The 17,642-nt window shown below is 44.7% G+C and overlaps 2 protein-coding genes across 4 annotated transcripts; both read left to right on the forward strand.

The window, feature by feature from the left end:
- The first annotated feature begins 2,373 nt into the window (after positions 1-2,373).
- Positions 2,374-9,758, forward strand: LOC6727309 (neprilysin-4). Of its 3 annotated transcripts, none has more exons than XM_016176343.3 (5): positions 2,374-2,737; positions 5,893-7,493; positions 7,607-8,615; positions 8,760-9,173; positions 9,540-9,758. In XM_016176343.3, coding segments are annotated over exons 1-4 (2,937 nt in total). In that variant the 5' UTR covers positions 2,374-2,736; the 3' UTR covers positions 9,086-9,173; positions 9,540-9,758. The 3 variants fall into 3 exon arrangements, with proteins under 3 accessions (XP_016033845.1, XP_039151575.1, XP_016033844.1); XM_039295641.1 differs by lacking the exon at positions 2,374-2,737 and adding an exon at positions 4,426-4,513; XM_016176342.3 differs by lacking the exon at positions 2,374-2,737 and having other exon boundaries at positions 5,497-7,493.
- A 90-nt stretch (positions 9,759-9,848) lies between these two features.
- On the forward strand, positions 9,849-17,546 carry LOC6727310. The gene is made up of 27 exons (XM_044923380.1): positions 9,849-10,141; positions 10,225-10,385; positions 10,449-10,671; positions 10,730-11,122; positions 11,184-11,347; positions 11,404-11,634; positions 11,703-11,906; positions 11,962-12,046; positions 12,106-12,382; positions 12,440-12,641; positions 12,698-12,923; positions 12,979-13,091; positions 13,151-13,300; positions 13,358-13,516; positions 13,724-13,853; positions 14,156-14,316; positions 14,519-14,735; positions 14,797-15,186; positions 15,250-15,413; positions 15,471-15,701; positions 15,770-15,973; positions 16,026-16,110; positions 16,172-16,448; positions 16,510-16,711; positions 16,769-16,994; positions 17,051-17,313; positions 17,372-17,546. Exons 1-27 carry the CDS (start codon positions 10,033-10,035, stop codon positions 17,519-17,521), a joined length of 5,397 nt encoding a protein of 1,798 aa, XP_044779315.1. The 5' UTR covers positions 9,849-10,032; the 3' UTR covers positions 17,522-17,546.
- The last annotated feature ends 96 nt before the right edge of the window (positions 17,547-17,642 follow it).

Raw genomic sequence — 17,642 nt, forward strand, 5'->3', positions numbered from 1 at the left:
CTATAGTTATATTGTTTATAGGGTAGCTATAACACTTTTATGTGCTTATCCAGCACATTTTGGAACACATTGGCTTAGCCGAATCAGATTTAGTTTATTATTGTGAAAAACATAAACTCCTAATTTATATATTTTATAACTAATATGCCCGTAAGTGCCGTTCAAATCATGTATTTGCTATAACAAATTGTAGGTTTCATTTCATTTAGCTACAATATTTGTATATATATATAACTTGAAAGTAGATCTTAAGTTTATGATATTAATTTACCATATATCTAACTTGAAAGTATGTCTTAAGTTTACAATATTGGCTTGGATTTATAGAGTGATTGCACTAAAAGGTATTTATTCTTCTAGTCGAAAAATCCGTGTCGTGTATTATATATTTTCCAACCAATTGATGATATTACACCCAGTTTTTTTCATTGTGTACTGACCAGCGAACCGCAGTGGCGGCGCCGCAATAGTCGACGCCGACAAAGTGCAAAGTCACGGATGAATGAGCCAGTCGGAGTTGGCTGGAACTTTGCTCCAGCGATTCGTTTTAATTGATTTTGTTTTGCTGCAGGAACTGGGCCCATAAAACGCACCGCTTCACACCCCACCTGAACCACTGGCTAGCAAGCCGAAAGTCCAAAAAAATCAGCGCTTGGCCAACTAATTTTGGCCAAACATGAGCGGCCAAGGAGTTGGCAAATATTTACGGCCATTTCCAGAGTCTCCTAATTGTGGGCACCCTCTCGCTTTTGTTGTTGTTGATGTTTGTTTTTTTTTCTTTTTTTTTGTAATTGGCACGGTTGGTAATTCTTTTTTGGCTAATTTTTGGATATTGGATTTTATATTTGTGTGAGTGTTTATTTTTGTTTTCAGTATTTCCATTCGAACGAATGCCCGCTGCTGACAATTTGCAATACACAAAGTTGCACTTTTTGTTTTTGTGTGTTTATGCAATCAAAATTCTTGCAGTTCCCGGGGCGAAAAATCATGAAAAAAACACGGCAATAGGCAACACAAATGGCTCGAATGGCACTTGTGGGTGCAATTGTAATTATCCTAATTTATGTTGTCTGCTGGTCGCTCTAATGCAGTTTTCGGTTTTCCGCCAACTATTCTGAAACGGCGGCAGATTTATTGTAAATTATCTCGCAGTCCGACAATGATCGATAGTGCAAAATTTATAGTCGCCACAGTCGCATTTTCCCCCATTAATTTTTCGGGTTTTCCTTGTTTTAGCATTTAATAAAATGCCGGCTTATTTGCCGGCTTTCGGTTTTGGCCAACACGTTGGCCACCTTCGACGCTGACGGCTGTGTTTCACAAATAATTAGACTAATAAATGAGGCCGCAGTGCGCTGGTGGAGGAAGTGCATTAGTGAAATGGAAATTCGTGAGTGATGGCCCGAAATTAATTGACCCGTGCGAATGGTAATGTAATTAAAAAATATATTGGTTTTCCCACCTCGCCACGAATATTTGATGTGTTAAATGGCGGCCGTCAACAAAAATGTACAAACACAAACTGCCCATAAAATGTTTCACACACAAACAACGCCCTCAGCTCTTCACTTTGGTTAATTAAATCAAAGTCCTTAATTATTAAATGACCCGCATAAAAGGCACTCCAATAACAACTAAACTTTTTATTGCACGAAAAGGGCATCGCTAAGCAAACATGATTGACAATGGCCCTGTTCAGGTGTGGTCTTAGCCAATCAAATTGTAATTGAAATATTCTTGTCAGCCGACAGCAAACATCGTGAGTGGATAAATCAATGATTGTGGGATTGTGTGATTTATGTTCTTTTAGCGGGCTTTAAATTAATAAAACTACTCGCCTGCCAGTTGGAGTTGTCAATGGCACATTGTGTTTGATGAATTCAATTAGCATTTTTATAATGACACGGGTATGAACATGGATTTGAAGTGTGTTAACTATCTACATGTCACTTGCAATTATATTCAGAGTTTTGTTTGAACTTTAGCAGACAAAAAATATTTAACGTGTAAATTAAAATGTTTATTATGTTTTTAATTTTTTGATTTGTTTAGTGGCGCAATCGTTAATCAGAGTATCAGAGGTGCCAGAATTAGAAGTAAGTGAGGTATGCTAGACTTGTTAGTTTGTAACTGGTATAAGGAAGCGTTTCTGATCCTATGATGTTTATATATTCTTTTTCCGGATCACAAGCCGAGTCGATCTGGCCATATATATCTGACTATCCATCTGACTAGGATGAGAAGTGATCGTGTTTCAAGAAGCCATGTATCTTATATTATATATATATGTATATATCTTATCTTATCTTATATTATACATAAAATATATTATATATGAGTAGTCGTTTTTGCGAAAAATGTCATTAAAATTGTAAAATTCAGCGTCGGCCGATCTCCTGTGCACAAGTGAATGAATGGCCGTGAATCACCTCCATTGATGACGATCGAGCACGAATTAGACCCTTACAATCGCAACTCACCAGTCTATATCATAGTATTCCCTTTGGAAAACAGCAGACAGCTCAGTGGTAAAAGCCCCAAGCGATAACGAGCAGATGGATCACTACCAAGCACGCCGGTAACAGCGACGCAGTTCCACGTTCTAAATTCAAATTGAAATCAGTCTTAGAACGACTTCGCAAGCAGCGGCAGTGCTCCGTAATCCTCCACTGAAACGAATCCCGCGATCCAGGCCTTTTGAAGTATTGAAGTGTGGTGCAACCTGAGCAGCCATAAAGTGAGTTTGTTTGTTTAACGACATTCCCAAGTCAAGTCCTTTTGACCGAAAGAGTAATCCAGGTGGAACCTTTTTCCACCTGCTTTCGACTTATTGTGAAGTGTGGAGAAGGCGGCAAAGTGCTATAATTGAATAAGTAGTATAACTTAAGGCTTTCATATTCCTTAATGCATAGTTAACATTTTGATTGGAACTCCGAGACTTGGTCAGTTCATATCATATTTATTGCAAAATAGTGCTCTTAATGTATGTAATTGTATTTCATGTCCATCTCACACTTGAATTTATTACAATTTCAATTTGTTTTACAATTTTATGGCTATGTTTTACACTATGGCAGTAAACTTTATTGAAAAACTTAATAGCTGCTTTAACTAGTTCAGCTACCAATTACATCGCTAATTAAAGTAAAAAACAGTTGACTTCTCTAGCATAATATCTAATTAGAAAATTGCAAAAAAGTAATACACTTGAATAAATTTATGCGTACGCCAGTGAGTGCATTTATTCAAAACAAAGCCAGAAAATGAATGACGTCCAGTCCGTTCTCCCCTTTTGGTTGCCGTCTAAAATGATTAAGTTAGTTGAGTTAATTAATCTGGCGGTGTCGATAACCCGAGTTCAATAGTCATTGCCCCCTCGGAGTCCCGCGACCACCGCATCCAAATGCAATCCGTAGTCTATATGCGTAGTACACTCGATCCTCGGGCATATTTATTTTCATCAATTGATTGATTCACGACTCGTTCGTTTACCTCTCGCAAACCTGATGCCGCAATCGAATGTGTGTTTGTGTGTCGGTCGCAGCGTCGCATGTTGGCTCAGTGGGTCATGCGTCGACGGGTTGGTCTTGAACCGCAGATCAAGTGAACACAAAAGCCAATTGAAATTAGAATCCATCCGAGCGTTGGCAAATTGCATAACATTTGCAGTGGGGGCTGCAGGCCATTTCCATTTCCATTTACCCCCCTCCCCCCCACTCCATGGCGAAAGGCCACATGTTGTTATACACATGTTGCAGATTGCACTGCGGCATTCTGCTGCATATGAGATTGACAAATGGACGACGACGAGTCGACTAATCTCGGTCATAGTCGCTAATTAAAAGGTTTAAGGCTAAAATTAGCATATGAAGCAATCGCCATTTCCCCCGGCAGCATAAGCACAGATACAGATACAGATACAGATACACCCGCAACCGCACACACTCGCACTCATCTCACACAGATACACCTGCGTGTTTGGTGTTCATGAGACTGAAATACATGACGTGAACAAAAGCCATACCTCCTGGATTTCCACACCCCTGGCGATCCGCCGACCAGAATGGGCATACGACTCCATACACATACGTATGCAAAGTAAGGTGGCCGGCGGGCGGAGGGGCGGTGTTTTAGGCACATTAGATGGCATCGCATGCCACCAATTACCCGCATAATCTTGTAATACTAACCCGCCGAACCCTCCGCACTCTGAAGGGCCAATTTGGCTGGCTTACGGTTACGCCTCGCAGAGCTTTAATTCCCTTTAAATAGTGGCACACTAGATGACGCCCAGATGGGGATTACATTCCCCAAAAACACGTGTGACTCGAGTAGTTAGTGGCGCCCAATGACGCCATCTCTATTACACTTGAATGGTCAGGCTTAAGTGCTGAGTTATGGGCGCTGTTGACAGCGTTTAAACGCATCTGTATCTGTACTATGTGTAGTATCTGCAGTATCTGGGGTTCTTTGCCAGTCGAAAGCTTAGTTCCGATCCACCGCGTCCACTCGAGTAGGTAGCCCGTGGCCAGCTGTCCGTCGACGGACTGGTCAATTATTTTGTGAAATTAAATTAAATTGATTGAATTTAGACGCTTTGCGGACAGAGGTCAATGCGGAGGTGCTTGGGTGGCATCTGTGCACATGAAGAAAATATGAGGTGGTTGTTAAATTGTCTAATGGAGTAATAATAACTGTTGACAAAGCCAAATCTTTAGTTGATAAGATCGAGTGGGATTATTAGAAAATTTAAAAGTGTATTTTGAAACTCGAACTATTCGTCCACATCGTTATGACAACTTTGTTAGCTAATATGTAATATTTACATAGAGATAAAAAAAAAATTGAAATACCACAGTACTTAAACTTTCCCACTTTAATATTATTAAAATCAAAACTAACTAAACTAACTTTTCATTTGTGCATTTCTTTTAAAATGAAAAAGTTCTTTTAAATAACCATTTATCGTATAAAATATAATATAGTTCAATCTGAAAGGAATCAAAAAAAACATGTTGTTTTTAAAATATCTTAGAATTTAAATATCGATATAAAAGTTAGCTAGCTTGGTTTTTTTTTCTGTGTACAAATTGCTATAGATGAGCGTTTGTTATTGCTAGTTTTGTGATAATGACACAAATATTTGAACGATCTGTTTTGTAGTCGTTCCTGTTGATTAACTGAGATATAAAGGCGAATTAATGAAGCGATTGAGGTTAAGGGGTCAAATCAGTGCAGGTATCTGTAGCGGAAATCCGGATATTTCCTGTCCTTAGATCGGCATAAGTAGTTTTGAAACCAAGATCACCCCAAGCAGCATCCCCCTCCTTCGGCTGGAGATCCATTGATTGCATGTTGCCAGTTGATAGTCGCTGTTGCGCCGACTGATGTTGCTGCTGCTGCTGCGCCGGCTGCTGCTGCTGATGTCGCTGGTTGCTAGTTGCCGCTGTCGCCGCTCAATTGTTTGTCGCGCGCCGTGATTGCGCATCCCCGTGCGGCGCTTTCAGTTGGCGATGCGAGCGCGACTCGGCCGCAGTAGTCTTCGGTCTCCAGCTTCCAGTTCCAGCCTGCGGCATCCGATCTGCAGCTCGGCATTCTCGGCTTGGGTTACGTCCAGTGCGGCTCGGCAAACTGCGTTTCGCGAAAAATTGCGTTTAATTAAAGTATAAAGGCCAGCGAGCTCCTCAATTACGGCTGCTCGTGGGATGAGTCGCCACAGCCAACTGAAGCTAGCGATGCCCTCGGTTCATGGATCTCCAGCCGCCGCTCCTGGCTCGCCGATGAACGCGAAAGCCCGGAGCGTGAAGCTCGGACTGGGTGTTAATCAGCAGACAGGTCGGGTGCAGTGGTGTCCCGGTCTGACCTGCTGCAAATTGCTTCTACTTCTTCCAGTGGTAATGCTGCCACTGACCCTGGTGCTCATCCTGATCATGCGGCTGGACGGGATGCTGGCGGCGCTGCAGTTAAACGAGCAGAGGATGAGGGATTTGCGGAACTCTCACACCGAGGTGCCTGTCTATATGGAGGATTACGAAGCCCTTTTACCGGAGGGCAGTACCTACAACGACCTGATCAACGAGGAGTTCATACTGCCGGCGAGCAAGCGGACCCAACTGCAGATTTTAGCCGCGGAGAGGGCGCGTCGCTGCCAACCATATCGCTACGGGAACGGGGAGTCCATGGAGTTGGAGGAGCGCAACACGCTGATGAAGGACTCCCGAACCTCCTTCCTGCCACTGGGCATTCCGCGAGAGTGCCTCGGCAGCGGCGTTGAACTGGACATAAAGCCCATAGATGAGGAGGTCTACCAGCGGCAGAAGAAGCGCTACCAGGACATAGCTCCTTATTGGCTGGAGAAGATCAGAACACGGGAGCGCCGCGAGGCCGAACGTCAGGCAGAGGAGGCCAGTGCCGAGATCAGCGAGGAAACCGCCGCTCTGCAGAGTTTCTGGAACGAGGAAGGCACCCGGGAGGGCATTCGCATGACCCAGGCCAAAACTATGAAGCGATACATGGACAACAAAGTGGATCCCTGCGTGGATTTCTACAAGTATGCCTGCGGCAACTGGGAGCGCCTGCATCCAATACCCAAGGATAAGGCCGGCTTCGATACCTTCGAAATGCTGCGCGAGAGCCTGGACCTGGTGCTACGAAATCTCCTCGAGAAAAATACCCCTGTGCACCCCGCAGCGGAGCCACGAAAAAGTCCAGTGCGGAATACTCTATTTAAGCTCAATGAGCAGGGCGAGGGTGAGGGCGAAGCTGACCAGGCGGCGGAAATTACGGCGGAACGCCTGCGTCGGCACATAGTCAGCAAGAGGCAGTTGCTCAACCGCGTTCTGGTTCGCTACAAGCGGTATACCAACGGAACGAAAAGGAAACGCCTCATCGAAACCCCACGGGAGAGAACCAAAGAGGAGGAAGCTGCTCCACCAGTTGTCCTGCCAAAGGACAAGTCCAAGGACAAGTCGGATACCGAAGAGCAACTACATGTGCCCACCGATTTTCTAAAGCCCCATCATGATGCCCAGCTAAAAGCAAAGAATCTGTACCGATCCTGCGTGAACAGCGCGGTGCTGGCCAAGCGGGGATTGGAACCGCTACACACTCTCATTCGGGATCTGGGTGGCTGGCCAGTCCTGGAGCCCAAATGGAGCGACTCCAACTTTAACTGGCAGGTGCTAGCCGCCACCCTTAGACGTTACAACAACGACATCCTCATCGTCCAGTGGGTGGGGGCGGACATCAAGAACTCCGAGGAGAACATCGTTCAGTTTGACCAGACGGGTCTGGGCCTGCCCACCAGGGAGTACTTCCTCCAGCCGAGCAACGCCAAGTACCTACAGGCCTACCAGCGCTACATGGCCGAGGTGATGCACAAAATGGGCGCCAACAAGGCAGACGCCCAGCGGGTGGCCAGCGAGCTGGTGGCGTTCGAGACGCAGCTGGCGGGGATCACGGCTCCAGCGGAGCAACGACTTAACGTCACGAAGGTGAGTGGCTTCTAAGACTATAACTTATCTGAGTGCTGTTTATTGTGTTTTGTTTCGAAACATATTTGTATAGAATACCTACAAGTTTTAATACGTCTTCATATTTCATACAGCTCTACAAACGCATGACGCTGGACCAGCTGCAGGATGTGGTTCCGGAAATCAAGTGGCGAGCTTACCTGCAGAGTCTGCAAGATCGCGAAGTTCTGGGCTCCGAGGAAGTGGTCATCTATGCGGTGGAGTACATGAGCAAGCTGGTGACTCTTCTGGATGAAACGGACCCCCGAACGGTGTCCAATTACATGATGTGGCGCTTTGTGCGGCACAGGATCAACAACGTGGACGATCGATTCGATGACATCAAACAGAATTTCTACCACGCACTCTTTGGCCGCGAGGAGAGTCCGCAGCGGTGGAAGGTGTGCATCGCCCAGGTAAACACCAACATGGGCATGGCAGTGGGTTCCATGTTCGTGAGTCGCTACTTCGACAACAATAGCAAGCGGGACACCTTGCGGATGACGCACGATCTACAGCAGGCCTTTCGGGATATCCTGAAAACCACCGATTGGTTGGACGACACCACAAAGCAGTTGGCCGAGGAAAAGGTCAACGCCATGTCCCTGAAGATCGGCTATCCGGATTTTATCCTCAATCCCAGTGAGCTGAATAGCAAGTACGCGGGCATAGAAATCTATCCGGAAAAGTATTTTGAAAATACGCTAAATGTTCTGCTTCACACGGCCAAAACGGAGCAGGCCAAGCTCCACGAGAGGGTCAACAAGACCAACTGGCAGACAGCTCCTGCCATTGTCAATGCCTATTATAGCCGCAACAAGAACCAGATCATGTTCCCCGCCGGCATCCTGCAGCCGCCCTTCTACCACCGCCACTTCCCCAAGTCGCTAAACTTCGGCGGCATCGGTGTGGTCATTGGACACGAACTGACCCACGGTTTCGATGACAAGGGTAGACTCTTCGACCGCAACGGCAATATCCACAAGTGGTGGACGGACTCCTCGATTCGCGGGTTCGACGAGCGAGCCCGCTGCATTATCGCCCAATATAGCAACTATACCGTCGAGGAGGTTGGAATCGTCCTGAATGGAGAGAGTACGCAGGGTAAGTGGATTTGCTGTTGACCAAACGTACAAAAATATGATTGATTGATTGATGGGTTTATCACAATCATTCTGAAAGGTTTAGTCATCACGCTTCACAATCATATATATACATATATTAATCATTTCTAACGATTTATCTCAGGTGAGAATATCGCGGACAATGGAGGCCTGCGGCAGGCCTTCCACGCGTACCAACGCTGGCTAAAGGAGCATCCCAGCGAGGTGCCGGACGAGATCCTGCCAGGACTTAACATGACCGGCCCGCAGCTGTTCTTCCTGAACTTCGGTCAGGTTTGGTGCGGAGCAATGCGGCCGGAGGCCATCCGGAACAAGTTGAACACGGCCATCCACAGTCCAGGTCGCTTCCGGGTGATTGGGACGCTCTCGAACTCCATTGACTTTGCGCGGGAGTTCAATTGTCCCCTGGGCTCACCGATGAATCCTCAGAAGAAGTGCAGCGTTTGGTAGTCGGAGGAAACCAAAGCAATAGCCTAAGAGTATTAAGCATGACATATGCCACGCATTCCTAGACCAAAGACCGAAGGCATGCCATTTGGTGAGTACCCGGGTGGGAGTGGAACCTCCGCAGTCGGGGCTCTAATTGCGCTCCACTTTGGGCGCCACTTAACGGAGAAAGTGGTGGTGTCTGGCAGCGCAGCTTCCTTGTGGCTCGTTACCCATTTGGCCCCTAACTATTGTGCCAACAACGGCATCACACTTCAATTGGGGCGCATACACTTAATTAATGGTGATTTATGCCCAGCAGTTGGCTCAGTTTCTTGACGGGGAGCAACTTCTCCAATTGTCTTTCCAATCAAACTGCAATTGATGCGAGTCACTTGGAATGCCAATGGGGTTGGAGTACCACTACTCTATATATATCTATTAATACGCTCCGTTAAGATTTTCCTCTCCATTACAGGGATCAAGGGACGGAACACCCATCTGGTCATTGCCGAAGATTCACCTTGGGTTTATGGCTCCCCCATCACAACAAAGATAATGTGCCAAAAATTAACTTGCAATCTATATATTTTTCTTAGCCCTTAACTATTTATACTTGTAACTTGCAATAGTTTAGTTTATGATGCAATTTATGTTTGTGATAATTCTAATTAAATGTATTTATATTATCAACAAATGGCGAATTTTAATTTAATGGCGATTGTTCAACACTGGAAGCTTTCAAGTTCAAAAAGAATATTTTGGAAAACTTTTGAGTGGAATTTTTAAAGCAATTATGAGTGGCCATTCAGTTGGGAACGTGCGCTCGGCGACTAAGGAACTTCAAACACATCGCGCTAGTGGGTGATCCAAAAATATACGTATATATTTAGAATACCCATTGTTAGATACTCGAAAACCAGCGGTGGGAAATGAAAAACTCCCAATCCAAACTTCAATAATTGAATTCGATGCATTTCTGTTGGATATCTCTGATTATTCTCAGCCTGAGCAGAGTGCAGGCACAGTTTTATGGGGGTAATGCATACGAAGCATCCAGTGGTCAATCCATACGTCTGGGTGAGTGAAACATATGAAAGAGCTTAAGCAGATAGTTCTCCCGAATTTCGTTTTGACTCAAAAGAATTCATATATATATATAGGCCTTATCACCGACGACGCCACCGATAGAATGCGGCAGACTTTCGAGCACGCCATATCGGTGGTAAACAATGAACTGGGTGTTCCTTTGGCCGGCGAAACCGAGCAGGTGGCCTACGGCAACTCCGTCCAGGCCTTTGCCCAACTATGTAGGCTAATGCAGGTAAAGTGTTTGCAGTGCGGGTAACAAAAGGAATTCCCTTGATTAAAATTTGTTGAGTTGCAGAGTGGAGTGGGCGCCGTCTTTGGGCCAGCTGCCAGGCACACAGCCTCCCATCTTTTGAATGCCTGCGACTCGAAGGACATACCCTTCATATACCCGCATCTCTCGTGGGGATCCAATCCGGATGGTTTCAATCTGCATCCCAGTCCGGAGGACATAGCCAATGCGCTCTACGACATTGTAAATCAGTTCGAGTGGTCTCGCTTTATATTCTGCTATGAATCCGGTTGGTATTCCAAAGAATCCCTCTTGACTCCCAACTAATCATTGGTTCTGCACTAAAGCTGAATATCTGAAAATTTTGGACCACCTTATGACCCGATATGGCATCAAAGGACCTGTCATCAAAGTGATGCGCTACGATCTTAACCTGAATGGCAATTACAAATCGGTGCTGAGACGCATTCGAAAATCGGAGGACAGTCGCATCGTGGTCGTGGGCTCAACAACGGGCGTGGCGGAGCTACTGCGTCAAGCCCAACAGGTGGGCATCATGAACGAGGACTACACATACATCATTGGAAACCTCAACCTGCACACCTTCGACCTGGAGGAGTACAAGTACAGTGAGGCAAACATCACAGGTATACGAATGTTCTCGCCCGATCAGGAGGAAGTGCGAGATCTGATGGAAAAGCTGCACCAAGAACTGGGAGAGAGTGAACCCGTAAATAGTGGTATTACAACCCAATATTATATAAATAATTTTGAGTTAATTTCTGTGAAATTATCTTTGAGGTTCTACATTTATCACCATGGAAATGGCGCTTACCTATGATGCGGTACGTGTCATCGCGGAGACAACAAAGCATCTTCTCTACCAACCTCAGATGCTAAACTGTTCCGAGCGCCACGACAATGTTCAACCCGATGGCTCCACTTTCAGGAACTACATGCGATCGGTTAGTAAGCCTTAGCAATCATTAATAATTATACTAAATGTATAAAACTCAAACAGCTGGAGATCAAAGAAAAAACCATCACAGGTCGCATATACTTCGAGGGAAATGTGCGCAAGGGTTTCACCTTCGAAGTCATCGAACTGCAAACCAGTGGATTGGTCAAGGTGGGCACTTGGGAGGAGGGCAAGGACTTCGAGTTCCAGCGACCTCCCCAAGCTGTCAACTTCAATGACATTGACGATGGTTCCCTGGTCAACAAAACCTTCGTCGTTCTAATATCTGTGGCGGTATACTATAATTATTTGCATAGCTTTGTGGTTGTTAAAGACTTGACCGTGGGAAATTTAAATTACAGACCAAACCGTACGCCAGTCTGGTGGAGAGTATTGACACACTAATAGGCAACAATCAGTTCCAGGGCTATGGAGTGGATCTAATCAAAGAGTTGGCCGACAAGCTGGGCTTTAACTTTACCTTCCGCGACGGTGGCAATGACTATGGCTCCTTCAATAAGACCACGAACTCGACGTCAGGAATGCTCAAGGAAATTGTCGAAGGGGTAAGTATCAAGTCGAATCAAATAACTATGGATTAAAAATGAAATTTAATTACAGAGAGCTGACCTGGCCATCACTGATCTTACCATAACATCGGAGCGGGAGGAAGTCATCGATTTTTCCATACCATTCATGAATTTGGGTGAGAATTTTAGATTAAAGTACTGATTCCATATTCTGACTAAATGATTTGATTACCAGGCATAGCCATTTTGTATGTGAAGCCACAGAAGGCTCCACCCGCTCTTTTCTCCTTCATGGACCCATTTTCTTCGGAGGTGTGGCTCTACTTGGGCATTGCCTATTTGGGAGTATCGCTCTGCTTCTTTATAATAGGTCGACTTTCGCCGATCGAATGGGATAATCCCTATCCATGTATTGAAGAGCCCGAAGAGTTGGAAAACCAATTTACTATCAATAACTCGCTTTGGTTCACAACGGGAGCTTTACTGCAGCAAGGTTCTGAAATTGCACCCAAGTAAGAGAAACCATTACTCTAACTGTAACTTTATTAGCATAATATATATTTTTTTAGAGCACTCAGCACGCGGACAATATCTGCGATTTGGTGGTTTTTCACTTTGATCATGGTGTCTTCCTACACCGCCAATTTGGCTGCCTTCTTGACCATCGAGAATCCCACTAGTCCCATCAACAGCGTTAAAGATTTGGCCGACAACAAGGACGACGTTCAGTATGGAGCTAAGCGTACAGGATCTACAAGAAATTTCTTTTCGGTAAGCTTGGTAAAAAAGTTAAGTTTGAGATTAAACATTGTTTACTTAATACCAAGACGTCGGAGGAACCCATCTATATCAAAATGAACGAGTACTTGAACGCCCATCCGGAGATGCTAATGGAAAACAATCAGCAAGGCGTGGACAAGGTGAAGTCGGGCACCAAGTACGCTTTCCTCATGGAGTCCACCTCGATTGAATTTAACACGGTTAGGGAGTGCAATCTGACCAAAGTGGGAGATCCGCTGGACGAGAAGGGCTACGGCATAGCGATGGTGAAAAGTGGGTAACATAAACAATGATCCTTCAGATCCGTCGTACTAACTACCTCCCACAGATTGGCCCTATCGTGACAAGTTCAACAAGGCCCTGCTGGAGCTGCAGGAACAGGGTGTCCTGGCCAGGCTAAAGAACAAATGGTGGAACGAAGTTGGAGCCGGTGTTTGCAGTGTATGTGATTTGTGGGATGTGGACTCTTGATTAGCCCCATAATAAATCTGTTGTTGCAGGCAAAAAGCGATAATGATGGTCCTTCTGAGTTGGGCGTGGACAATCTGAGTGGCATCTACGTTGTCTTGGTCATCGGATCCATCATATCCATAATTATCTCCATTCTATGTTGGTGCTACTTTGTCTACAAGAAAGCTAGGAACTATGAGGTAAAGTAAACTTTTACCCTCCCAAAGGAGCGTTAAAGCAGATTATTTATTTTTCAGGTACCCTTTTGCGATGCCTTGGCTGAGGAATTCAGAATTGTCATCCGCTTTTCGGAAAATGAAAGACCTCTAAAGAGCGCCCAGTCCATATACTCTCGTAGTCGGAACTCATCTCAGTCCATAGAGTCCCTTAAGACTGATTCTGAGGAAAATATGCCGGTTGAGGATTAAATATGAGATATTCTCTCCAAAGTTTCGAAAAAGCTCTCCATAATTTCACTCAAAACGTTTTCCAAATTGACATTTTGGAAGCAACAGTCAGTTTTCGATTTTCACTCGAAGTGTTCAGTTCGGGAAACACAAGAATTTATTTTACCGAATAAAAAAATATATATATATAAATATATATGTCTCAAATAAAAGCCATATAAAATGTTTTTCAACCATTTTGTAATTTTGTGGAGCATTATTAGCATTCATGTTTCAGTTAACTGGGCTCAGTATGAGAACTTTGGCGGATACGATAACTACCAAAGTTCGGGAAGTGTCCCCATCGGTAAGTAATTTCGAGAAAAAGCCCCAAAATAACTCATTTGAAAAATGTGTGTCGCGTGAGTTTTTTTGTCGTGCAGTTCCAAACAAACTGTTTTCAACGCGCGATTTATTTTTAATTTCTCATAAAGAGAACACGCTGTTCGTTCCATCAACGCTGAAAGCTCGTAAAAACGATTTTAGTATTTGTTTGTTTGTTTGGGTTTTCCGACTGAATGGGATGATTAGGTCAAGTTGTTGTTTATAAACAAACCGGCAAAAGAGAAATGGCAAAAAGTGGATGAGAGAGACTTTTCTCGGTTTCAGGTCTGCTCACCGACCAGAACACCGAGCAGATGAACATAGTCTTCGACCATGCCATCGATGTCGCCAACCAGGAGGTGGGCACATCCTTGACGTCACTCAAGGAGGAGGTCAACTACGGGGATGCCTACCAGAGCTACGGCAAGCTGTGTAGGATGCTGGAGGTAAGTAGGAACTAAATGTTTAAATTTTCACAATTTATTATTGATGTTATAAACAATCAGAGAGAATAACTATCAAGTACCCTGCGATGAAGATAAGTTCAACTTTTACTGGATATTTATAGTTAGCTATTTATTTATTTAGATATTGTGATTTTATTAGCTCTTAAACATTTTCAAAGTACGTTCTTGTATCACTTTCCAGACTGGCATCGCTGGAGTCTTTGGACCCTCTTCGCGGCACACTGCCGTCCACCTAATGTCCATATGCGACGCCATGGATATACCCCACATCTACTCGTACATGAGCGAGAACGCGGAGGGATTCAATCTGCATCCGCATCCTGCTGACCTGGCCAAAGCTCTATACAGCCTAATCACGGAGTTCAATTGGACCCGGTTCATTTTCCTCTACGAGTCGGGTGAGCTGTCCATGTCGATGAAATATAATTGGTTCCGAAATGATTCCCAATCGCATTGCAGCCGAGTATCTAAACATTTTGAACGAACTAACCATGATGTTGGGCAAAAGTGGAACTGTGATCACGGTGCTGCGATACGATATGCAGTTGAATGGCAATTACAAACAGGTCCTCCGGCGCGTTCGAAAGTCCGTGGATAATCGAATTGTGGTCGTGGGCTCCAGCGAAACGATGCCAGAGTTCCTCAACCAGGCGCAACAAGTGGGCATCATCAACGAGGATTACAAGTACATTATCGGCAACCTGGACTTTCACTCTTTCGATTTGGAGGAGTACAAGTACAGCGAGGCCAATATAACCGGGCTGCGTTTGTTTTCTCCGGAAAAAATGGCCGTCAAGGAGCTGCTTATGAAGTTGGGTTACCCCACCGATCAGGATGAGTTCAGAAATGGTAGGCAATATTCGTTATGCTTCAAAATTAAAGTAATAAAGTTCGTTTGTTTGTTTCTATAAGGTTCTTGTCCCATAACCGTGGAAATGGCTTTAACTTACGATGCCGTCCAGCTATTTGCACAGACCCTAAAGAACCTGCCCTTTAAGCCAATGCCCCAGAATTGCTCGCAGAGAACGGAAAGCGTTCGAGATGATGGCTCCTCCTTCAAGAATTATATGCGAACTGTAAGTAGCAAGGAGAAATCCTCTTAAAACTCACTTTTTTACTTTTGAGCGTTACAGCTGCGCCTCACGGATCGCCTGCTCACGGGACCCATCTACTTCGAAGGAAACGTCCGAAAAGGGTACCACCTGGATGTCATCGAACTGCAGCCGTCGGGTATCGTCAAGGTGGGCACATGGGACGAGGATAGGCAGTACAGACCACAGCGACTGGCACCCACCACCGCCCAATTCGATAGCGTTGACAATTCGCTGGCAAATAAGACCTTCATAATCTTGCTCTCGGTACCGGTAGGTGGCACTACCCTCCAAGCCACTTTAATCATCTGAATGTTGAATGTTGAAATCCAACATTTCAGAACAAACCATATGCCCAGCTGGTGGAGACGTACAAGCAGCTGGAGGGCAATAGCCAGTATGAGGGATACGGCGTGGATCTGATCAAGGAACTGGCCGATAAGCTGGGATTTAATTTTACCTTCGTAAACGGAGGCAATGACTATGGATCGTACAACAAATCCACCAATGAATCCACGGGCATGCTGAGGGAGATAATGACGGGGGTGGGATATTCTATCCATGTTTTGGCCCATTAATAAACCAATATTCTTGCAGCGAGCTGACCTGGCCATCACGGATTTGACCATCACCTCGGAGCGTGAACAGGCTTTGGACTTTACCATTCCCTTCATGAATCTGGGCATGTCATATATTTATATATTTATGTATATATTTATTTATATTTATATTACACATTTCAGGCATCGCCATTCTGTATTTGAAGCCCCAGAAAGCCAAACCTGAGCTTTTTACCTTCATGGATCCTTTTTCGGAGGAAGTCTGGTGGTTCCTAGGTTTTTCCTTTTTGGGCGTGTCCTTGAGTTTCTTTATATTGGGTCGTCTGTCGCCTAGCGAATGGGATAACCCGTATCCTTGTATTGAGGAACCAGAAGAACTGGAAAACCAGTTCACAATAGGCAACTCAATTTGGTTTACAACTGGTGCTCTGCTTCAGCAAGGTTCTGAAATTGGTCCCAAGTATGAAAATTATCCAGAACACGGACAATGTTATATGCAATATATTATATATCCTTTTTAGAGCTTTATCCACTCGAACTGTAGCCAGTTTCTGGTGGTTCTTTACCCTGATCGTGGTATCTTCCTACACCGCCAATTTGGCTGCCTTCTTGACCATCGAAAATCCGCAAAGTTTAATCAACAGCGTCGACGATCTGGCGGATAACAAGGATGGTGTTGTTTACGGTGCAAAGAAGACAGGATCCACCAGGAACTTCTTTATGGTATGAACAAAACAATATTTTATCCTAATGGTCCACAATTAAATATGAATATTATAGACATCTGCGGAAGAACGCTATAAGAAGATGAATAAATTCATGTCCGAAAATCCCCAATACCTCACCGAAGACAACATGGAGGGAGTTAATCGAGTTAAAACCAATACTCACTACGCATTTCTGATGGAATCCACGTCCATTGAGTATAACATCAAGCGTGAATGTAATCTTAAAAAGATTGGAGATGCATTGGACGAGAAGGGCTATGGAATAGCCATGCGGAAGGGTAAGTAATGCATTTTCAGATTATTACATTTAATTTTATGACCTCAAAAATTTTAGATTGGCCGCATCGCGGAAAGTTCAATAACGCCCTCCTGGAACTGCAGGAACAGGGAGTGCTGGAGAAGATGAAGAACAAGTGGTGGAACGAGGTGGGCACCGGAATTTGCGCCACCAAAGAGGAAGCTCCTGATGCGACACCTTTGGACATGAATAACCTGGAGGGAGTTTTTTTCGTACTCCTTGTCGGAAGTTGCTGCGCCCTGCTTTACGGGATTATCAGCTGGGTTTTGTTTGTTATGAAGAAAGCTCATCACTACCGAGTGGGTTGACATCTTTTCCACGGGTGGGCACTCGTAGTTATTGGCTATTATTTTCCAGGTTCCGCTGCGTGACGCTCTCAAGGAGGAGTTCCAGTTCGTTATCGATTTCAATAACTATGTACGGGTATTGAAAAACTCCGCTTCCATCTACTCGCGCAGTCGCCAGTCCTCGATGTCAGTAGCTTCTGTGGCCCAGGAATCGCAGTAGATACAAATCCCCTTTACTCATCGGATCCCGATTGGAAAAATATTTGTTTTATGTGTCTTGTTTTGTCTTGTTTTGAAGAATATTCCTTATTTCTAAGCAGATTGAAAACAATTCTTACTTT

This window comes from Drosophila simulans, chromosome 3R (genome assembly GCF_016746395.2).
Source record: "Drosophila simulans strain w501 chromosome 3R, Prin_Dsim_3.1, whole genome shotgun sequence".
NCBI lineage: Eukaryota > Metazoa > Arthropoda > Insecta > Diptera > Drosophilidae > Drosophila > Drosophila simulans.

Coding starts and splice junctions, on each gene's coding strand:
- LOC6727309 (XM_016176342.3), top strand. CDS start 5,706: ATGAGTCGCCACAGCCAACTGAAGCTAGCGATGCCCTCGGTTCATGGA. Junction 7,494..7,606: donor AACGACTTAACGTCACGAAG/GTGAGTGGCTTC, acceptor TATTTCATACAG/CTCTACAAACGCATGACGCT. Junction 8,616..8,759: donor GAATGGAGAGAGTACGCAGG/GTAAGTGGATTT, acceptor GATTTATCTCAG/GTGAGAATATCGCGGACAAT.
- LOC6727310 (XM_044923380.1), top strand. CDS start 10,033: ATGCATTTCTGTTGGATATCTCTGATTATTCTCAGCCTGAGCAGAGTG. Junction 12,047..12,105: donor CATACCATTCATGAATTTGG/GTGAGAATTTTA, acceptor TTTGATTACCAG/GCATAGCCATTTTGTATGTG. Junction 14,317..14,518: donor AGCTGTGTAGGATGCTGGAG/GTAAGTAGGAAC, acceptor ATCACTTTCCAG/ACTGGCATCGCTGGAGTCTT.